A 17,179-nucleotide genomic window follows, 5' to 3' on the forward strand; every position below is an offset into this window, starting at 1 on the left:
ATACCCCTGTTCAAGAATTCATCCGATTAACCAGTTAACTTGCTGATTAATCCCTACTCATAGGGTCACCGAGTAGCCGATAAACTGATAAATCGTCCGATTAATTGATTAAATAGCCGATTAACTTGCCAATTAGCCTATTAATCCCCTACTCGCTAGCCAACCGAGCAGTTACCAGTTAACGATTTCCTCAACAATGATTCATACTTGAAATTGTGATTGAATTATTACTCTAGCATAAGAGATTATATGACAAGAATTATATAAGTTGTTGTTCTAAGAACCATCATGATGCTCTCATGTCCGTATTTTATTTTTATCGACACCTCTATCTCTAAACATGTGGACATATTTTTCGATTTCTGCTTTCGCTTGAGGACAAGCGAGGTCTAAGCTTGGGGGAGTTGATACGTCCATTTTGCATCATGTTTTTATATCGATATTTATTGCATTATAGGCTGTTATTACACATTATGTCACAATACTTATGCCTATTCTCTCTTATTTTACAAGGTTTACATTAAGAGGGAGAGTGCCGGCAGCTGGGATTCTGGGCTGGAAAAGGAGCAAATATTAGAGACCTATTCTGCACAGCTCCAAAAGTCCTGAAACTTCACAAAAGACGTTTTCAGAATATATAAAAAATACTCAGCGGAAGAGATTCACCAGGGGGGCCACACCCTACCCACGAGGGTGGGAGCGTGCCCTACCCCCTGGGCACGCCCCCCTACCTCATGGGCCCCCTGGTGGCTGTCCGGTGGCCATCTTCTGCTATATGAAGTCTTTCGATGGAAAAAAATAAGAAGCCATCTTCTCGGACGAAACTCTGCCGCCACGAGGCGGAACCTTGGCGGAATCAATCTAGGGCTCCGGCAGAGCTGTTCTGCCGGGGAAACTTCCCTCCGGGAGGGGGAAATCATCGCCATCGTCATCACCAACGCTCCTCTCATCGGGAGAGGGCAATCTCCATTAACATCTTCAACAACATCATCTCCTCTCAAAACCCTAGTTCATCTCTTGTATCCAATTCTTGTCTCCAAGTCCGGGGTTGGTGCTAGTAGGTTGCTAGTAGTGTTAATTACTCCTTGTAGTTGATGCTAGTTGGTTTAATTGGTGGAAGATCATATGTTCAGATCCTATATGCATATTAATACCCCTCTATTATGAACATGTTTATGCTTTGTGAGTAGTTACTTTTGTTCCTGAGGACATGGGAGAAGTCTTGCTATTAGTAGTCATGTGAATTTGGTATTCTTTCGATATTTTGATGAGATGTATGTTGTTTCTTCTCTAGTGGTGTTATGTGAACGTCGACTACATGACACTTCACCATTATTTGGGCCTAGAGGAAGGCATTGGGAAGTAATAAGTAGATGATGGGTTGCTAGAGTGACAGAAGCTTAAACCCTAGTTTATGCGTTGCTTCGTAAGGGGCTGATTTGGATCCATATGTTTCATGCTATGGTTAGGTTTACCTTAATAATTTTGTTGTAGTTGCGGATGCTTGCAATAGAGGTTAATCATAAGTGGGATGCTTGTCCAAGTAAGGACAGTACCCAAGCACTGGTTCACCCACATACCAAATTATCAAAGTACCGAACGCGAATCATATGAACGTGATGAAAACTAGCTTGACGATATTCCCATGTGTCCTCGGGAGCGCTTTTCTCTATATAAGAGTTTGTCCAGGCTTGTCCTTTGCTACAAAAAGGATTGGGACACCTTGCTGCACTTAATTACTTTTGTTACTTGTTGCTCGTTACAAATTATCCTATCACAAAACTATCTGTTACCACTTATTTCAGTACTTGCAGAGAATACCTTGCTGGAAACCGCTTATCATTTCCTTCTGCTCCTCGTTGGGTTCGACACTCTTACTTATCGAAAGGACTACGATAGATCCCCTATACTTGTAGGTCATCAGGGTCTAGATTGGTTTTCGGTGGCTACGGAGGCTTCTGGCGGCGGAACTCCCGATCTATTGTGCTCCTCGAAGTTTTTAGGGTATATGGGTATACATGGGAGGAAGAAATACATCAGGGGAGCCACGAGGGACCCACGAGGGTGGAGGGCGCGCCCAGGGGGGTGGGCGCACCCCCCTGCCTCGTGGCTTCCTCGTTGATCCCCTGACGTGCACTCCAAGTCTCCTGTATTGCTTTCTTTCCAAAAATAACTTTTCCGAAGGTTTCATTCCGTTTGGACTCCGTTTGATATTCCTTTTTTGCGGAACACTGAAACAAGGGAAAAACAGAAACTGGCCCTGGGCTCTAGGTTAATAGGTTAGTCCCAAAAATCATATAAAATAGCATATAAATGCATATAAAACATCCAAGGTTAATAATATAATAGCATGGAACAATCAAAAATTATAGATACATTGGAGACGTATCAATGAACAAACAATGGCACTTTTCTTGAATGGACTCAACCATCCTATCAAGAAGATCGCCGACTTCCAACCATACTCGAACCTCATCGAGCTAGTGCACCAAGCTACCAAAGCGGAACGCCAAGTGCAAGATGATTTCAAGTATGCCAAGTTCTCATCCAAGTCATACGGCTTCTCCAACAACCAAGCTTCAACGACTCCAACACCGACTACCAAGCCTTCTACTAGCACCATCGACAAGTCGAGTTCCAAGAAAGCTTCATCAACTCCAAGTCATCCTCCTACTACGAGCAACTTCAAGCCGAGAGCTTCATCATCATCAACTCCACCCGATGAGACCGTCAAGACGAGTTCCTTCAAGTGTTTCACTTGCGGAGCCCGAGGCCACAAATCCTTCGAGTGCACCAACAAGCGGACCATGATCCTCAATGACGACGACACTTACGACTCAATGAGTGAAGAAGAAATGGACGCCATGGAGCAAGTCGCCATGCACCGGCAAGTGAACAATGAAGAGGAACAAGTCTTTTGCGATGAAGATTCAAGTCCCGCCCTTGTTGTCTCCAAGGTCTTGACTCTCCAACATCATCAAGAAGAATACCAAAGATGCCATATCTTTCATACCAAAGCCGGCATCAATGGACGATCCGTCAAGGTCCTCATTGATGGAGGAAGTTGTCATAATCTCGTAAGTGAAGAACTTTGCTCCAAGCTCCAATTGCCCAAGACGAAGCATCCACATCCATACAAAGTGCAATGGCTTAGCGACTCCGGCACCATCCAAGTCGAGCACCAAGTACAAGTCTCCTTCAAAATTGGCGCCTACGAAGACACCTTGGAGTGTGACGTCATTCCAATGACCGTTTGCCATCTTCTCCTTGGATGCCCATGGCAGTTCGATAGAGGAGTCATCCACAACGGCCGAACGAACCACCACATCTTCAAGATGAAGGACAAGGAGTACGTCCTTCGTCCAATGTCGCCAAGTCAAGTGATCGCCGACAAGCAAGCCACCCATCGTGGAGATCATAGTGAGAGAGCGAGCCACCAAAACGAGAGTGAGCGCCACAAGCCCAAATCGAACACCTCCACGATGAGCGACAAGAAGAACTTGGTCCTATTTGCCACCAAAAGTGAGATAAGAGGAGTGTGTGAGAACCCATCTAGTGTCCTACACTACGTCCTTGTGTGCAAGGACAATGCACCACAAACTAACACTTCTCACCCTCTTCCCCTAGTGTTGTCTTCTCTTTGCAGGATTTTCACGATGTTTTCCCCGACGAGCTACCTCCGGGACTACCTCCACTACGAGTCATTGAGCACCGCATCGACCTCATCCCCGGAGCACCGCTTCCGAACAAAGCTCCCTACCGCGTCAACCCCGAAGAAACCAAAGAAATACAAAGGAAAGTAAAGCATCTCATAGACCATGGACATGTGCGTGAAAGTTTGAGCCCTTGTGCCGTCCCGGTCATTCTTGTGCCAAAACGAGACGGTAGCTTTCGCACGTGCTCCGATTGTAGACCTATCAATGCTATCACCATTCGATATAGGTATCCCATTCCACGCCTTGACGATATGCTTGATGAACTTAGTAGTGCCACTATCTTTTCGAAGATTGATCTTAAGAGTGGTTACTATCAAATCCGCATACAAGAGGGTGATGAATGGAAAACCGCTTTCAAAACCAAGTTTGGCTTGTATGAGTGGTTAGTCATGCCTATGGGTCTCTCGGAAGCACCGGGCACTTTTATGTGTCTTATGAATCATGTCTTTCGCCCTTACATTGGTATATTTGTTGTGGTCTACTTTGATGATATCCTTGTTTATAGCAAATCTCTTAGAGATCATGTCACCCATGTTCGAACCGTTTTGCAAACTCTTCGAAAAGAGCAACTCTATGCTAATATGGAGAAATGCCTTTTTGGTGTTGACAAGCTCGTTTTCTTGGGTTTTGTTGTTTCTTCTAAGGGTGTTCATGTTGATGAGTCCAAGATCAATGCTATCAAGACTTGGCCACAACCAACCAATTTGCATCAAGTGCATAGTTTTCTTGGCCTTGCGGGTTTTTATCGTCGCTTTGTGAAGGATTTTAGCACCATTGCTTCGCCTTTGCATGCTTTGAGCAAGAAGAATGCGCCTTTTGTTTGGGGACCATCCCAAGACACCTCATTCAATGAGCTTAAAAATTGCTTACTCATGCTCCCGTACTTGCTTTACCAAACTTCGACAAGCCTTTTGAGATTCATTGCGATGCTAATGGTAATGGCATAGGAGGTGTGTAGCGAAGACCTCAAACGGTCCAATCTCTATGCTCAGGTGTCATCCCTGGATCAGTAATGCTGACACCACACAGTACTTGAAGGATTTATAACAGAGTAGCAATCACACACTTATTACACCGAGTGTCTCAAAAGAGAGCTTATTACAATAAATATGGCTTAAGGCCATCTAATGACGATAACAGCGGAAGGCTTGGAAGATAAGTGAGTCCATCAACTCCAACGGCATCACTGAGTATAGAACCACGACCTAAAAACTCCTTAATCGTCGTCTGAAAAGTCTGCAACATTAACGTTGCAGCCCGAAACGGGTCAGCACATGGAATATGCTGGCAAAGTAACACACAGAGATTAATGGAATAATCAGGCTATTCTATATGCATATTTGACTGGTGGAAAGCTCTATGGTTACAGTTTTGCGTAAAGCCAATTTTTCCCTACTGCAAAGGAATAAATTTTATTTAACTATCATGGTGGTTGTTAAACATTGAGAATGGTTGACAACATTCTCAATCCCAATTAAGCATCATCATTAAACAAAACACATAGAGATTCACATGATAATCCAGGTACTAGATACTCAAGATGTCCATAACCGGGGACACGGCTAACCATGATTAGTTTATACACTCTGCAGAGGTTTGCGCACTTTTCCCCACAAGACTCGATCTCCTCCGTTGGGATTCTCACACTACATGGTGTTTGAGAAACGGATGACCGAGACATAGTCTTTTAGAAGCGCTAGCACCTTACGAACGGGTAGACCGTACCAACCTACATCCCCTACATCTGCTAGTCTACCACTGTAAGAGTTCGCACAACTTAGTCAACTACGCTAGAGCCCATAATAGCTTGTGGCTGCACACGGAAGTTTCTAGCATGAATAATCTCATGATCCCTTTGAGCCTGGGTGGCGGTCCATAAAGAAAAACAGGCAATCGCTGGAATACCCAGGTGCCTCAATCCACCCAGATGTGTATTTAAGTTGCCACCTTAAGTAAACAATTAATTAACAAACTCACATCTGTCATGGATACACTCACCCAATCCACGTCTACTAGCATAGCATGGCATAATAAGCAAATGTAAAAGAAACTCCCAGGGTTTGATAATAACAGGTAATAGGTACTACCTCAACTACTTCCCAAACCCACAATTTAATTAGATCCTAATCATGCAATGTGTGAGGATAGATCTAATGCAATAAAAGTGGGTAGTTGGAAAGCATGATCAAAGTGTTACTTGCCTTGCTGATGATCCGGGAAACCTAGCGATTCGAAGTAGCAAATGGCGCACTCCGGGTACTCTATCGCAAACAAACAAGCATACAATAAGTACTCAACTAATGCACAAGTAAAACTCAAATAAGAGTTCTAACCAGAAAGTTCAACTTAAGAACTCCGGTTGGCAAAAAGAATCGAATCGAACGAAGCAACGAAAAACAAACGGCAAAAGAAACAAGCTTCGTTTACTATTCTGGATCTAGGGTAATTTTTACAATGGCAAAAACTTGTTTAAGTTGGTTAAACGGAAAGAGGGTTTCGAGATGAAACTCCAGGCGCTTGAATCGTCTGATTCCGATAAACGAGCGAAAAGTTAGACTAAAATGAAAATCGGATCAGAAATCGTGATCTGGAAAATCGCGGATTTATTCCAAGAAAAAGAAAAACGAACGAACGAGCGAACGCTCGCTAATTAAATAAACCAGAAAAACCGATCTATTTAAAAAAACCGAAACTAAAAAACAAACAAAACCGTCGGAAAAACCGGCGGCGGCGAGGTCTACCTCCGGCAACGGATCCGGCGGGCAGCGGCGGTGCTCCGGCGGCGGCGCGGGGCGGCGACGGCGGTGGCGGCGGCGCTAGGGCGGCGGGGCTGGGGCTGGGTGCTAGGGTTTCGGCCCGGGGCGGGCCGGCGGCTTATAAAGGCTGAGGCCGGAGGAGTCCGGGCCTAACACGGCCCGTAGGTCGGTTCAGTTTTTTTTAAATAGTTACGCTCCGAAAAAACAAAAGAAATACTAAACGGGCTCCAAAAATCCTGAAATAAATTTTCCCCGGCTCCTAATATCAAGTCGCATAGGATGAACATTTATTTAGGGCCTAAATGCAATTTTGAAAAACGCGCATTTTTCCTAAATTCAAATAAAATAGCAAATAAAACCAGAATAAATCTTATTTGATTTTTTTATTAAATCCTCAATATTTCTTTATTTTGGGAAAGTCATTTTATTCCCTCTCTCATATTTTTGTAATAGAAATAATTGAATATAAAATAAATAAAATCAAATGATCCTATTTTTCAAAATTTGAGACAACTCAAATATGAAAATAACAAAATCCCCAACTCTCTCTGAAGGTCCTTGAGTTGCGTGAAATTTCTAGGATCAACCAAAATGCAATAAATATGATATGCAATGATGATCTAGTGTATAATATTCCAAATTGAAAATTTGGGATGTTACAAGGTGTGTTAACACAAGAGAAGCGTCCCATAGTTTACTTTAGTGAGAAACTCTCCGGCGCACAACTCAATTACCCCATCTATGACAAAGAGCTATATGCTTTAGTGCGAGTCTTGCATGAATGGGAACATTACCTTCGTCCCCATGAGTTTATCATTCATACCGATCATGAGACTCTCAAGTATCTTAAGGGCCAAACCAAGTTGAACAAGCGTCATGCTAAATGGAGTGAATTTATTGAGTCTTTTTCTTATGTCATCAAGTACATCAAAGGTAAGGAAAACATTGTAGCAGATGCTCTTTCCCGCATATGCATGCTTGTTACCCAACTTGAGTTAGATGTCATTGGCTTCGAGCATATCAAAGACTTGTATGAGCATGACCCTACTTTTGCTACTCCTTATGCCAAGTGTTTGATGCACACTTCTTGGAAATGCTATTACATCAAATATGGATATCTTATGAGAGCTAACAAACTTTGCATCCCCGAGTCTTCTCTTCGTTTGTTGCTTTTGCAGGAATCTCATGGAGGAGGGTTAATGGGACATTTCAGACGCGACAAGACGTTCGCTACGCTCTCGAAGAACTGCTTTTGGCCCAAGATATTTCGGGACGTCAACCGCTTCACCAACCGATGCTCTACATGTCGCAAAGCTAAGTCCAAAGTTCAATCTCATGGCCTTTATATGCCTCTACCAATTCCATATCAACCATGGGAAGACATTAGCATGGACTTTGTACTTGGTTTGCCTAGGACTCGAAATGGGAAAGATTCGGTATTTGTCGTTCTGGACCGTTTCTCAAAAATGGCACATTTTATTCCTTGCAACAAGATAGACGATGCTTCACATGTTGCTACTCTCTTTTGTAGGGAAATATTGCGTCTACATGGAGTGCCAAAGACGATCGTCTCGGACCGCGACGTCAAGTTTCTAAGCTTCTTTTGGAAGACCCTATGCGGCAAGCTCGGAATCAAGCTACTCTTCTCCACGACTTACCACCCTCAAACTGACGGCCAAACGGAGGTGACCAACCGCACACTCTTCGCTCTACTTCGAGTACTCATCAAGAAGAACATCAAGGAGTGGGAGGAGTGCCTACCAATCGCCGAGTTCGCCTACAACCGAGCCAGACACTCAACAACCGACAAGTCCCCCTTCGAGGTCGTCTATGGATTCAACCCATTGTCACCATTGGACGTTCTTCCGATACCACTCCAAGAGCGCATCAATTTGGACGCAAGTGCATGAGCGACACATCTCAAGAAGGTGCATGAAGATATAAGAAACACCACCGAGCGACAAGTTCAACGCCTTGCGACCAAGCTCAACTTCAACAAGCAACCTATGGTCTTCAACATTGGTGATCTCGTGTGGTAACACCTTCGCAAGGATCGCTTCCCACAAGAACGCAAGTCCAAGCTTCGACCACGAGCGGATGGACCTTTCAAGGTGCTCGCACGATACAACGACAATGCTTACAAGATCGACCTCCCACATGACAAGTACAACGTGAACGACATTTTCAACGTCAAAGATCTCTCTTCCTTCCATGGTGATGAAGAATTCGATCCGAGGACGGATCTTCCTCAAGGGAGGGGAGATGATGCGGAGCATCCCAAGGCCATCCCCGTGGACCCAACTACATCTCCTTCGACACCTCTTGGACCCATGACACGAGCACGTGCAAGAGCTCTTGAAACCGAGGTGACATCTCTCCTCTCACATTTCCACTTTGATACACATGAGACATGGCTACTACCTCATACGGATACTTTGTGCATGCTCAGGTACCATGGAGAAGCTAAGGAGCAAGGAGAAGAAGAAGAGAAAGATGGACGTGAAGACGGAGAAGAAGTGATGAAGAGGAAGCTACAGGCTCCGGACGACCGGCCTGGATCGGACGTCTGACGACCTCCAGGCTCCGGACGACCGACGCCCCCGCACCCGAGCCAAATCTACGGATTTCCGGAGCCCCTCGAACGACCGACGACGCCCGGACGTCCGACCCCGACCGTACGTCCGACCGAAGCACACCCGAGCCGAAATTACAGACGTCCGACAGGCACCGGACGTCCGGACCCTCGCGAGCCTCCGGACGACCGGTGACCCCCGGACGTCCGACGCCTGTGTGCTGATTCGTGTTGGGCCGCAGCCCATGTACCCCTTTGCCCCACTCTTTTGCACTAAGACTATAAATACTCCACCTATTCCTTCTAGCTAGGGTTAGCAAAGGTTTAGCTCATGTTTGCGTGAGAGCTTTGCTCATCCACTTGATTACCTTCTCCACGGAGATTCAAGCCTCCACCGGAGAAGATCCCCCGAGCAGATTCAAGACCCCTTTTTAGGGAAGAACTCAAGACCTCCTCACGAAGAAGACCGTTACCATTGCATCATCCCTAATTGATCGTGTACCATGTATCGTTCCATGTTTCCGAGGATCTAACACTTTTGAGACTTGTTCTTGTTAGTTTGAGTGTTCCTCTTGTGTTTTCCCTCGTTTTCCTCCTCGTGTTCATCACAGGATCCACTCCTTTCGTGAAAGATCGGCCCCTAGGGTTCCTACCCTACATCACATTTTTATTTTTATTCAGCTTGTAAAACTATGCTATTTTATTCAATTCAAACTATGTTATTTGACTATATGTTTAAATGCAAATTCATCAGTGCAAAATAGGGCGGCCAGCCGACACATATGGGTCGGCACGTTGGACGCGCTGCCGACCCATATCTAAAACAAGGCGGACGGCCGACCCAAACGGACAAAAAGCGGACGAAATCGCCGTCCATTTGGGTCGCCCCATTGGAGTTGCTCTTAGATGACTAAAATAGTATTCTAAAAACTCTTACAGAGGGGGAACATGACATAACTGAGAAATAGATTCCACATCGACAATGACACATCTAAAAAAACTGACAGCATAACAGCATTACTATGGTCACTGAACATTTCAGCAGTATATCATGGGAGTATGTGATCAAGTGCCAGGAATATGTCACAACTTTGGTAAGTAAGCAAACTAGACATTGCTGTATATAAAAGCAAGAATACTCCATCTCTGCATCCACATCTAAAAAGAGACAAAATTGGCAAAAGCTTGGAAACCAAGTTCCTTCTCAATCATCTGCAGTCAAGCTGGAGAAAACGTTCCTTTCCCTGTTCCTGATATAGGTGCCTCATGCTTGAATCAACAGGAGGAACAACCAGTCGATACTACACCTTGCAAAACACCTGTAGGAGAACAACCAAGAGAGGAACCGAGATCATTAGGATGTCAAAATCAGAATCATCTCATAAAAAAAAGGAAACGGGGGTAATATTTGTCATCTAGATGGTCATCATCTCAAGTAAAAGGTTTACAACCTCGGGTTTAACATAATATTTTCCAACATTATTGACTAAACTGTCAAGCAGGCAAGCACAGGCAACCTCAAATAAGATAAGACATGCATGGCCCTCCATAATAGACTACAATGACATTAGCAACTAGCACAGATTTACAACTCAGCAAAAGATTAACAGAAACAAGGAAATGGTATCACAGGGCAAAAGGCTGCAAACATTTCATAGGCCAGTCTGCTTCACTAATTCTTTCTGCAAGGCTACAACTGCACAATGGAACAATACCAGCATGCTTTACCTGACACCATCATGATAAAAATTTGCTAAAAAATATTTCCCCAGGCACAAAAACTACAACAGAATCTAATGTGAAGAATAAAAGGAGCCAGTTCTAGTCTCCTACATAAAGCAAGAGATGGTAGAAAACCAATACTATGCAGTGAGAAGTAGACAAAAATCAAGTACCTCAACAAAGTTCTGTGAGAAGATTAATCTGGGCTTAATTCTGCGCTTCAAACTCCTGCTTGCTCATGAATATTGCAACCGGCTCACCAGGGGAAGGCGGATTCTTGTCCAGCAGAGAAGCATGCTTTCCAGCTTTGGCACGAGCAGCTCCATCAAATGCCGACAGGACCTCAACATGCTCAAGACCCAACTGCCTTCTGATCAGCTCCAGGTTCTCCTCAAGCACATTTATTTCACCAAAAGGAAGCTTCAAATTTAGAGCCTGGGGACCAACATTCCTTGCTTCATCTTTCTTGAACCTGATGAAAGGCATGCAGAGCTTCTGTACTTGTTTGAAACTTGTTTCGCGGTCGATGAAGCAGTTCCTCAATGCTTCGCTAATCTCCTCGTCAGGGGCAAAGGAGCGTGCTTGGCTATCAAAATTTGATTGAAGCACCCTCAAACATTGCTCTTTCCATCCATCATAGTGCTCATTGACATATATCAGACCAACTGTGAGCTTGTTTTCTGCTGATGGAGTAGGTGCAGCTCCCTTCTTGGGTTTCTTGGAACCAGACTCCTGCTTCTGAAGCAACTTCCTCATTAAAACAATGGAGTCCTGCAAGTATTTGTTTGCACTTCTTAGAGTAGGATCCGGGGTGCCTGCAACTGGCCAGCCAGCTTTTATTGCAAAACCTTCCTTCTTCAGAATCTTTTGCCACACATGCTCAGCATAGTGGGGACAGATCGGGGTGATAAGCTTGGTCTGGATTTCCATAAACCGCCCCAACAACTCACGGTTCATGCCCGCCGCTCCACAAGAGAGTCTGTACTCATCTCTAGCCAGTTGTAGGTCATAGAAACCAGACTTCAGGGCATCTCTGAACATGAAGGCATTGTAGCTCTTCTCAGTTTCTTTTACAGCAATGTTGATCTCATTAGCAAACACATGGTCAGCATAAGTAGAGGGAGGACCGCCTCTCAAAGAAGATTCAGCAGCTATAACTTCTTCCATCCATGCGATTTCCTTTGTAAGCCTCAAAATAGCAGCATTTGCAGTTTCAGTAACAAAGTTTGCATCGTCCATACCATCACCAGCATCAGCAAGGGCAAACCTAGTGGCATCCGAGGAATATCTTAGAATAGCCTCCTTGAGAGTCAGGAAGTTCCCTGTGGACTTGGACATCTTCTCAGAGTTAAGCATAAGATGCCCATTGCAACGAAAACCACGAGGCCAATGATGCTCTGGAAGAAGTGCTGTATGATTGTAGATGCTGAATGTCAGGTGGTTCTGGATAAGGTCCTTCCCAGATACCCGAATATCAAAGGGGTACCAATACTTGAACTCTTGCTTCATTTTGCTCAAGAGGGCAGGAGAGATGCTGCTATTGGGTGCTGGACCATCACAGAACACATATTCCCATACTTCATCTGTCATTTCTTCAGGTTTGATAGAAGATATTTCTTCTCCATACATGTTACCATTTTGTAAATGATGTGCAATGGTGTAATAAGCCATGTACAGGGTTGAATCTGAAAGAGATTCTACCAGGAACTGCTCGTCCCATGGAATGCGAGTACCTAGGCCAAAAGAGCGAGAACATGCCCACTGGTTCAGCCAGCCCAACGTGTGTTCGAATCCGTTACGGGTTTCAGCTGAGAATGTATTCATATTTTCCAAACATTTGACTGCCTTCTGCTTCCATTCAGTTTCACCGTAAGTTATGTACCACTGATCTGTAAGAGCAACGACACACTCATCGCCGGATCTTGACATGACTTTCTTCTCAGGCTCACTATACAACACAGCAGAGCCTTCTCCAACAAGCTTGTTCTTTATCAGTGGCTTCGCTTCTTGAACCTTTCTACCATCAAACTCCCCTGCAATCATCACTCCATCAGTAAATCCTTTAAGGTATGTCATCCTTTTTGCTTCAGCAAGCTTCTCCTTGTCATTCTGGCTCTTAATCTTAAGATCAAGGCACACCTTCTCAGCTGATTTATCCCCAAACTCAGGTATGTTGATTATTGGTATGATATTAAATGGAAGAACCCACTCATCTTGGACCCCATACTTCTGTCTCAAAGCAGGCTTTGTGATTAAATCTTGCAGTGCCATGTAATCATCTGGGGAATCACTTGGCACACTAGTCACGATGCCAGTACCTTTATCTGTCAAGATAGTGAGCATGGGAAGTGCATATATGATTTCATTGAATGAAAGAGGAGACTTTAATGGCAACCCAATCAAATCATTGCCAGTAAGCTCAGCTAAGCAGGTGGGCTTTTCTGGGACCCTGGATAGATGCTGATATGCAAGATTAAGGGCTGACCTTGCTGTCACAATGAAGACATCAGTTTCATTGATCTCAAAAGCCCCATAATTCCCATCAGGCAATACCCAACAGTTTGTTTGCCCATACATTGTCTCAGGTCTTAATGTAGCAGCTGCCAGATAAACATTCTTTCCTTCCAAGACCTTCAACTTGGGGGGAAAAGGTGGGATCACCATCATTTTAATCAACACATATTCTTGTGGCTGCACACCTTCACCTGATGCCCTATCATGATCAGCACAAGGTTGGCCATCCAGTGGTGAGTAGATCGTGTACCTCATATCCTTGACAACTTTGCCCATTTTCTTCAGCTTCCTCATCTGCCAGCGAACAAAAGCATCATAGAAAGGATTCATATCAGTGGTTATGAATGAGCGCCTCCAATCACAACCCAGGCCAAACTCCTTAAGATCCTCCTTTGCCAGCGGAGGGAAGTGGGTCAACCAGTGAGACGGATCCTGAAATTTGGCGATTTTTTCATCTGTCAGTTCAAAGCCCTTCATGATCTCCCACTGGAACTTCTGCATGCCGGTCTTTGCAGCAGCCTTAGATTTCTTACTCTTAAATTGCCCTGGGGCAAGAGCAGCCTGGTCAGCCTGGCTATCATCTGCCACTTCAGCACTTGAATCATCCTCTGCTGCAGGGAACACTGGAGGATTTCCATACTGTTGAATCTCCCTAGCAAGTTTATCAGCTGAGGCCTTGATGGGCATCCCAGTACAATGAAAAGCAAACGGCAAAAGGACATTCGAGCCACGGAGTCTGTGGTATGCAGCACCGAACTCAAGCTTGGACAGTGAGAAGGCGTGACCCAGATGTAGCAATCCATTCATGTAAGGGTACGGAAAATTGCCAAAGAATTTTTCACCAGGGCCAGGAGGTCCATTGCCAGGTTCAGCCTGAAAAACCTTGCTCTCCTCCCAGCAAGTTTGAGCATCTGATTGGATCTTGAGCAAAAGGTCTCTACGTGCATGACTCTTGGGTCCTTCAGTATTTGACGACATTTTCCTGAATGATCAACAAAAAGAAAAGGTGTCAAAAGGGCAAGCATCTGAATTTAATCTAACTCAGGAATAAATTAATAAATATCTTAGATACATCGACGAAACATTGTTTTTGGACGAATTGTAGTAGTGCAATCTCCTTGAATATCTCTTTTCAAACATAGCTGACAAACTCATGGATAGGAAAGCCATGTGATGAAGCTAATTATGTAACAGAATCATAATAAGCCATAAGCAAACATCATCAAGATATCAAACAAAATTGGCCTTCTAACAAGCTAATTATGGAGGATCAGGTAAGCTGGTGTTATGTTGCATAGTCTTCTAACAATGTAATGTTTCTTCTGACACTGATATTGTGTGTACTGTGTAGGTTGGTATATTTGATGCAACAGACAGCACAAGAGAAAGAAGATATATGCTAATGGAGATGGCTGGAGAGAACTGCAAGGCAATTAACATTTGAAATCACAGTGGACATGGTTCTTTGACCTTTCCTATTAAGTATCTTGAGCTAAAATTGATTCACGTGGATGAAAGTTAACATAATACAGTCACGGCACAGACAGTTTGTGGGTTAGTATAATTAATTTGCTTTTGTGCATTTGGTACATTTCTGTCCTTTGTCACCCTGGACAACGCTGGCTAACTGAATTCACTTTCTGCAGATAATATGTCTGGAGACAATATGTAAGGATCGAAACATAATCGAAAGGAACGTAAGCTTAAAATTCAGCAAAGTGCTGACTGTGCTGACCAGTTAGAAACCAAAAGTCCCTCGAAATTCGCCCTGTGCTAGAAAGATTGATATTCATGACCTTATTTCTGTTAAATTTTGCAGGCCGGATTATGAAGCTGGATTGCAGGACTTGCAGAGCCAGGAACAGAAGCTACGCATCACTTGGGCCAACTACGAACCCACAAACTAGAAGAACGCCGCCAGATTATAGTACAAAACATAAGAATCAACATCGATCTGCCTGCCCCGAAGCTAAATCACAGGACAGCTAAAGCTCACAGTTTCCCCGTGCACTCAACCAGTACGAAATTCGTCATCGCATCACTAACCCGTCGACTCCGCGGCGGCACTTTTCTACTGTCCTAGCAATCAATCGCGCGGATGGACAGGGGGGCGGAACAGGATGGGTACCTGACGAAGGCGCGCGAGGCAGGGAGCCGCAGCAGCCGCAGGGTGGGGAGCAAACCGGGAGCCAGCAGAATGCGACGGCGACGGAGACGGGGGAGGAGGAGGCTGCGGATGGAAGGAGGACTAGGGTTTATCCTGGCACACTGTCACGTGGGCCTTGATTGACGACTTGGCGTGCACGAACCGGTTGAGGCTGGAACGGGCCGCCCAAGGAACTTGATTCAGGAGGCCAGGGATTTCATGACGTCGGTTGGACATCACGATCTCTCCCTTTTTTTTACCGACAATTTTACCCTTAAGTTTCACGCTTTTCACAGGATTTACCTCATTTAAGATAAATTCATTCATTTTATGCCAATTATTTGCCGGTTTTTATTCCTTGTGAGAAAGCTAATTATTTTTATGAAGATAAAACTAGCAAATACTCCCTCCGTCCGAAAATACTTGTAATCAAAATGCATAAAAGGGATGCATCTAGAACTAAAATACGTCTAGATACATCTCCTTTTATTCATTTTGATGACAAGTTTTTCCGGACAAAAGGAGTAGTTAATTAAATGGAGTAAGTTTTGTCAAGAAACTTGAAACTTGAAGGTAAAAATGGAATTGACGCTAAATCTCTATGCAAAGGATGGCTAGTTCAATGGGAATGCTAACTCTAAGGACCGAATACATTGCTTCGTTGGGTGTCCTAGAATTCGATTCCAAAATTTTGATGACCTCAAGTTGAATGACATACTGTACAAAGAGATGGCTAAATGGATTACGCGGTTTCCAGTTTATAAGAAAAATTATAAAATTAAAAGGAGTGGATGTATTTGAAAAGTAATAAGATGTACTCTCACTAAAAGAAAAGTAAAGGATGTTGAAAACATGCATATGACCTCTTAGGTTGGCGAAATTGCACAAATAGAACAAGCATGGTATTGCAAGTCATGTCATCTTAAATCAAATGGTATACTATTGAATACTGCATGAACTTGCGTGGAAGATTGTCCAACTATGGCAAAGTTAAACAAAGATTAGTTTTCAAGAGATTTGAGTCAACAAAAGTATTCAAATGAGTTATAGTGTAAATTAAGCGCGTGAAGGAAACAGATAGTATAAAAGGAGCTATGAAAATCGTGATCCTTCAAAATTACTCCATCCGTTCCTAAATAATTGTTTTTTAGACATTTTAAATGACTACTATATACGGATGTATGTAGACATACTTTAGAATGTAGATTCACTCATTTTGCTCCGTATGTAGTCATTTGTTGAAATGCCTAGAAAGACAAATATTTAGGAACGGAGGGAGTGTTATTGGAGGTGTATATATACAGGTGTAAATTATAAATAACTAAGGTTAATCAGTAACTTCAGCATAACAGCCCCCGTAGCTCAGTTGGTTAGAGCGTTGGTCTTATGAGCCGAAGGTCGCGGGTTCGAGCCCCGCCGGGAGCACCTTTTACTCGTTCGTATCTGTACTTTTTTTTCTCTTTCATTTTTCCCTTATCGTTTGTATCTGTACTTTTTTTTTCTCATTCGATTTTTTTCTTATCGTTCGTGTTTGTACCTTTTTTTGCCTTATTGTTCGTATATGTACTTTCTTTTGTCCTTATTCAATTTTTTTTCTTATTTGTCGAATCTGTACTTTTCTTTTCTCCATTGGTGACAACAACTGATGTCCAGGTGTTGTACTTATGTGCACTAAAGATCGAGGTGTAATTTTTATTATTTCTGATGTTTTTTGTATTATTATGATTGAAAATGAATACTTTTTATGTACTAA

At 43.7% G+C, this 17,179-nt stretch overlaps 1 protein-coding gene and 1 non-coding gene across 2 annotated transcripts; one reads left to right on the forward strand and one right to left on the reverse strand.

Moving 5' to 3' along the window:
- Positions 1-10,036: 10,036 nt before the first annotated feature.
- LOC125543488 (leucine--tRNA ligase, cytoplasmic) lies at positions 10,037-15,601 on the reverse strand. The gene is made up of 3 exons (XM_048706853.2): positions 15,409-15,601; positions 10,940-14,262; positions 10,037-10,363 (listed from the first exon to the last, which is right to left on the reverse strand). The coding sequence occupies exon 2, from the start codon at positions 14,256-14,258 to the stop codon at positions 10,974-10,976; it is 3,285 nt and encodes a 1,094-aa protein (XP_048562810.2). The 5' UTR covers positions 14,259-14,262; positions 15,409-15,601; the 3' UTR covers positions 10,037-10,363; positions 10,940-10,973.
- Positions 15,602-16,777: 1,176 nt separating this feature from the next.
- On the forward strand, positions 16,778-16,851 carry TRNAI-UAU (transfer RNA isoleucine (anticodon UAU)). The gene has a single exon. It is a non-coding gene; the product is annotated as a tRNA-Ile (tRNA).
- Positions 16,852-17,179: the final 328 nt, after the last annotated feature.

Source organism: Triticum urartu, chromosome 3A (genome assembly GCF_056163025.1).
Source record: "Triticum urartu cultivar PI428250 chromosome 3A, HENAU_Tu73, whole genome shotgun sequence".
Classification (NCBI taxonomy): Eukaryota; Viridiplantae; Streptophyta; class Magnoliopsida; order Poales; family Poaceae; genus Triticum; species Triticum urartu.